Source organism: Oncorhynchus mykiss, chromosome 3, assembly GCF_057628025.1.
Source record: "Oncorhynchus mykiss isolate SJ-2025 chromosome 3, ASM5762802v1, whole genome shotgun sequence".
Lineage (NCBI taxonomy): Eukaryota > Metazoa > Chordata > Actinopteri > Salmoniformes > Salmonidae > Oncorhynchus > Oncorhynchus mykiss.
Genome location: NC_143024.1, coordinates 10,920,632 through 10,927,043, shown reverse-complemented (window position 1 = coordinate 10,927,043; position 6,412 = coordinate 10,920,632). Strand labels below are relative to the sequence as shown.

Sequence of the window (6,412 nt, the reverse complement as noted above, 5' to 3'; positions counted from 1 at the left end):
GTAAAGATGATTTTAATCTATACATAGACGTTAATGAACCAGCACCACTGCGCCAGAGGACCCATAAAGATGATTTTAATCTATACATAGATGTTAATGAACCAGCAGTACTGGACAATTTGATTAATCATACCTGGGAATTAAACTTTAAATGAACCTGAGAAGTTGGTTCATCTAGGTTACTATTGCAAAGTTTAAGATGTATAATTTAATTGGAAGAACCTAGAAAGGTATGTTCAACAATTTAAATAAATAAATTGAATGAGACGATGATACCCAAGCAATTGAGATTGCTGGATTATCATAAAAGTAATGTTAGGTACATTCACTACTATGGTACACTTTCCCCTCAGGCCACAGCCATATGGGATTCCCACTGGAGGCGGGACTGATTGATTGTGCTTTGCAAAAGCAGATTTTACTGATTGATCAAATCTAATGAATAATCAAACCTGTATAGGCCATCTGGGAATTAAACTTTAAATTAACCTGAGAGCTTTGCTTCATCTAAGTTAATGTGGAAAAAATTCATATTGTCTCATTGTAGAAGCCCAATCAATTTGGATATTATTTAAAAGATCCACTTAAATCAGGCAATTTCACTTGTTAGTTAAATTGTATGAGACGTCGATATTCAGTCAATTGCGATTGGCTGGATATCTTAACATGATCCAAGTTTGGATTTCCTCTACTTCTTTTAAGAGATGTACTTGCGATTCTTCACCACCAGTGATGCAGAATGCTGAAATCAAACGGAAGTACAAAGGGTGGGGCTTCCGTCGCGCAAGGCTGAGGAATTTAAACGGAACACAGGACGAGAAAATATTGTTTCCCTTTTTTTTTTTTTTTTTATCTTAGCGTCTCGTGCAAACTAATCCTACTTTGTTCAGAAATATCACTTCCAAGCTCAAAATCGGGTCTTCTCACATTAACCCATTCGGCATACTTTGCTAGCGCCAGCGTCTTGTTACTGAAGGTAAGAGACTGATGGGGTTTCCTTCTCTTGTTGTGCTTATTGTCTGATGTTATGGGGGAGGATTATTGAATGACACCTCGCTCTACAGCTCAACAGAACCTACAGAATCTACCTGTCAATCCAGTCTAAATTCCTGTCAATCATGGTAAGTTCCTTCTATCATTGCATGTTTATGTATGAGGAATTATAAATTACTATAGGTTATTTTATTACCCAGAGATCTAGAGGAGGGTTAATGACCTATCACTTCCATATGTTAAAATGTGTCAGTTCACTTTGCTGGTTCTTCATCTTTAATGTTTAGACGGTTTGATGAAAGGCCTATGTTTTATTGCCCTCGGTCTGCGTCTATGTATCCTGTGTGTATATTCTCTTCACTGTGGTCAGAAAGTACTGTAAATGTAGCCTACTTGGAGAATAAAGGTGATTCTGATAACATATGCTTTTTTTCTTCTTTCTCCCCGGGAAGAGGTCCTTGGCTGTAGCTGTACTCCTGTGTGCACTGCTGCCACTGTTCCATGCTGGCTGCTGGTTTGAACAAGCTAAACCAGGTAAAGGACAAAGATAACCAGCTGTTAACACACACACACACAACCATAGGGCTCTGGACAAAAGTAGTTGGTGTTGTACCGCACACACACACACACCCCTGAACACACACACACACACCCCTGTACATTTATCAATTTAATAAAATAACCACTTGTACCAAATCATTGTGATTTGAGTGTTTTTATATTTGTATTTTATGACCTGTAAAGAGCATCTCATTTCATATTGTTATGCAATTATGTCTCTAATACACTTGAATCTTGAATCTCATTGAAAAAGACAAGTGATATGGTATATTGTTTCCTTGTTTAGGCATGAAGCAGTGTCTTTACGACAAGGATGGGACGTGGCATGATATCGGGTCCCGCTGGAGGACCAGTGATTGCATGAACTGCTATTGTCAAGCCAACGGGGACATGCAATGCTGCCAGGCGTGAGAACCATACACAGCTTTTATTCTAGCACCCACTAAATGTCTGGTCAATAAAACCCTCAGCCTTCCCAGTCTGTACCATCACACTGGTCCATATAACCATCAGCCTTCCCAGTCTGTACCACCATCAGCCTTCCCAGTCTGTACCACCACACTGGTCCATATAACCCTCAGCCTTCCCAGTCTGTACTACCACACTGGTCCATATAACCCTCAGCCTTCCCAGTCTGTACCACCACACTGGTCCATATAACCTTCAGCCTTCCCAGTCTGTACCACCACACTGGTCCATATAACCTTCAGCCTTCCCAGTCTGTACCACCACACTGGTCCATATAACCCTCAGCCTTCCCAGTCTGTACCACCACACTGGTCCATATAACCCTCAGCCTTCCCAGTCTGTATCACCACACTGGTCCATATAACCCTCAGCCTTCCCAGTCTGTACCACCACACTGGTCCATATAACCCTCAGCCTTCCCAGTCTGTACCACCATACTGGTCCATATAACCCTCAGCCTTCCCAGTCTGTACCACCACACTGGTCCATATAACCCTCAGCCTTCCCAGTCTGTACCACCACACTGGTCCATATAACCCTCAGCCTTCCCAGTCTGTACCACCACACTGGTCCATATAACCCTCAGCCTTCCCAGTCTGTACCACCACACTGGTCCATATAACCCTCAGTGCTCATTATTTCAATCTCTACAAGCAGCGGTTTAAGTCTTCGCTGACATTTTCAACCTCTAACTGACCCAGTCTGTAATACCTACATGTTTCAAGCAGACCACCATAGTCCCTGTGCCCAAGACCGCCAAAGTAACCTGCCTAAATGACTATCGCCCTGTAGCGCTCACATCTGTAGCCATGAAGTGCTTTGAAAGGCTGGTCATGACTCGCATCAACACTATCATCCCGGAAACCCTAGACCCACTCCTCTCCCTCAACATGAGCAAGACAAAGGAGCTGATCGTGGACTACAGGAAAAGGAGGACCGAACACGCCCCCATTCACATCGACAGGGCTGTGGTGGAGCGGGTCGAGAGCTTCCCGTGTCCACATCACCAACAAACTATCATGGTCCAAACACACCAAGACAGTCGTGATGACTATTCCCCCCCCCCCAGGAGATGGAAAAGATTTGGTATGGGTCCTCAGATCCTCAAATAGTTATACAGCTGCACCATCGAGAGCATCTTGACTGGCTGCATCACCGCTTGGTATGGCAACTGCTCGGCCTCTGACTAAAATGCCCTACAGAGGGTAGTGCGTGCGGCCCAGCAAGCTCCCTGCGATCCGAGACCTCTGACACCGCCTGGTATAGAGGCCCAAATTTGTTTTCAAAGACTCCAGCCACCCAAGCCATTGACTATTCTCTCTGCTATCGCACGGCAAGCGGTACCAGAACGCCAAGTCTAGGTCCAAAAGGCTCCTTAACAGCTTCTACCCCCAAAGCATAAGTCTCCCTGAACAATTAATCAAATGGAGGCTCGAACGTTGTTTAATCGATGCATAGTCACTTTACCTCTACCTACATGTACAAAAGACCTCAATTACCTCGACTAACCTGTACCCCCGCACATTAATTCACTACCCACTGTACATATCCTCGTTATTTTATTGCGTTACTTTTTTCAAACTTTAGTTTATTTAGTAAATATTTTCTTAACTGCATTGTAAGGGCTTGTAAGGAAGCATTTCACGGTACGGTCTACATCTGTTGAATTCCAGCGCACATGACAAATAATATTTGATTTGAGAATGAGTGAGTGAAAGTCCATACATTTTTTTTTTTTACCAAAGCATTTGCTGATGTTGATTGTTTGATTGCAGGTATTCTGAGCCCACAAGATTTCCGGATGATTGCATGATGGAGTTTGACCAAAAGGCATGTAAATACAACGTGTTCAAGAAGACCGACCGCTCCACTCCATGCCCTATCTACGGCGGTAAGGGGAAGTGATGGCTTTTCTTCCCCCGTGCTCTCAGGGAATGAAGACCGACCGCTCCACTCCATGCCCTATCTACGGCGGTAAGGGGAAGTGATGGCTTTTCTTCCCCCGTGCTCTCAGGGAATGAAGACCGACCGCTCCACTCCATGCCCTATCTACGGCGGTAAGGGGAAGTGATGGCTTTTCTTCCCCCGTGCTCTCAGGGAATGAAGACCGACCGCTCCACTCCATGCCCTATCTACGGCGGTAAGGGGAAGTGATGGCTTTTCTTCCCCCGTGCTCTCAGGGAATGAAGACCGACCGCTCCACTCCATGCCCTATCTACGGCGGTAAGGGGAAGTGATGGCTTTTCTTCCCCCGTGCTCTCAGGGAATGAAGACCGACCGCTCCACTCCATGCCCTATCTACGGCGCTAAGGGGAAGTGATGGCTTTTCTTCCCCCGTGCTCTCAGGGAATGAAGACCGACCGCTCCACTCCATGCCCTATCTACGGCGGTAAGGGGAAGTGATGGCTTTTCTTCCCCCGTGCTCTCAGGGAATGAAGACCGACCGCTCCACTCCATGCCCTATCTACGGCGGTAAGGGGAAGTGATGGCTTTTCTTCCCCCGTGCTCTCAGGGAATGAAGACCGACCGCTCCACTCCATGCCCTATCTACGGCGCTAAGGGGAAGTGATGGCTTTTCTTCCCCCGTGCTCTCAGAGAATGAAAGGGAAAATTACAGTAATTGTTTTAATAGATTTAATTGACATAATTGTTTGCTTAGCTCAGCCATACTGTCGGGTAACTTTCTGTTACTGTAACGATTGAAAAGCCATACTGTAATGTGTCTATCATTGAAGATCTGTTATCATCTGCGCTGACTGTGTCATGAGAAGAACCTGAGTTCAATACTATCTGAAACTGAGAGCGTTTGATCTGTCCTGATTAGAGAGCCAGATGGGCGGAGTTTGCTATTTTGGGACAATTCTATTGGTTCACAAAGCCAGTGTTTCCTGACCCTGGACCTCGAGTACCCCCAACAGTACAAATGTTTACTGTAAACCTGGACGAGCACACTTGATTCAACTTGTTAACTAATCATCAAGCCTTCAATGAGTTGACTGAGGTGTGTTTGTCCAGGGCTACAGTTAAAATGTGTTCTGTTGGGGGCACTGGAGGACCAATGAGTTGACTGAGGTGTGTTTGTCCAGGGCTACAGTTAAAATGTGTTCTGTTGGGGGTACTGGAGGACCAATGAGTTGACTGAGGTGTGTTTGTCCAGGGCTACAGTTAAAATGTGTTCTGTTGGGGGCACTGGAGGACCAGGGGTGGGCTGTTGGGGGTACTGGAGGACCAGGGGTGGGCTGTTGGGGGTACTGGAGGACCAGGGTTGGGCTGTTCGGCGTACTGGAGGACCAGGGTTGGGGTGTTGGGCGTACTGGAGGACCAGGGTTTGGGTGTTGGGCGTACTGGAGGACCAGGGTTGGGCTGTTCGGCGTACTGGAGGACCAGGGTTGGGGTGTTGGGCGTACTGGAGGACCAGGGTTTGGGTGTTGGGCGTACTGGAGGACCAGGGTTTGGCGTACTGGAGGACCAGGGTTTGGGTGTTGGGCGTACTGGAGGACCAGGGTTGGGCGTACTGGAGGACCAGGGTTGGGCGTACTGGAGGACCAGGGTTGGGTGTACTGGAGGACCAAGGTTGGGAAACACTGCATTTAGCCATGCAAGCTCAATCAATCAAGATGAAGTATTTGAAATGATTTCAAATAGTATTTGAACCCAGGTCTGTTAGACACACAAGCTGCATAATGTACACGAGGTGTTGATATATAACCTTGAATAATAATAATACTGTTTGTCAATGCTTTCTTATTAGTCCATCGCCATAAAGGTGGATATTGATATGCTGTTTCTCCTATGGTTCCCGACCCACAATGCAGTTGCTTTGGATACGTTCTGTCATTTAATGTCAATAAATCTATACAATCAAGGTTGTCTTGTCCTTGGGGCTTATGTGTAGAAACTCTAAAACCCTGGTCACATGACATAGGAGCTGACTTCCTCTTCCTCTGTGGTGTCACATGGAGTAGTTCACTCTGAGCAGGTTTGGTGAAATATTGCAGGCTCAGTTGAACATTTCCTGAATTAACTAAGGGGTCATTATTGTGTTTAACTACTACTAACTAGGGCCACCAATGGGACCAACCACACTCCAGTTAGCTCTACTACATGTATTTGCATCACAGGAGGTTGGTGGCACCTTAATTGGGGAGTGGGGGTTCATGGTAACGGCTGGAGCAGAATTAATGGAATGGTATCAAATGCATCAAACATTCCATTAGTTCCTTTCCAGCCATTATTATGAGCCTTCCTTCACTCAGCAGCCTCCTGTGATTAATATGTGAGTCACCCTGCCTGCCCCCTGTGTTTCTGAATCTGTGCTACATGTCCGGACATGTCTACAACTGGGTTTAGGAAGAATTAAAGGTGCTGTCCTGCTGGGAGTAGACTGTTA

General features: G+C 45.9%; 1 protein-coding gene across 1 annotated transcript; it reads left to right on the top strand.

Annotated features, from left to right (window-relative positions):
• The first annotated feature begins 757 nt into the window (after positions 1 to 757).
• Positions 758 to 5,887, top strand: LOC149984338 (beta-microseminoprotein E1-like). The gene is made up of 5 exons (XM_090220451.1): positions 758 to 976; positions 1,065 to 1,121; positions 1,446 to 1,527; positions 1,841 to 1,961; positions 3,798 to 5,887. The coding sequence occupies exons 2-5, from the start codon at positions 1,119 to 1,121 to the stop codon at positions 3,925 to 3,927; spliced, it is 336 nt and encodes a 111-aa protein (XP_090076577.1). The 5' UTR covers positions 758 to 976; positions 1,065 to 1,118; the 3' UTR covers positions 3,928 to 5,887.
• The last annotated feature ends 525 nt before the right edge of the window (positions 5,888 to 6,412 follow it).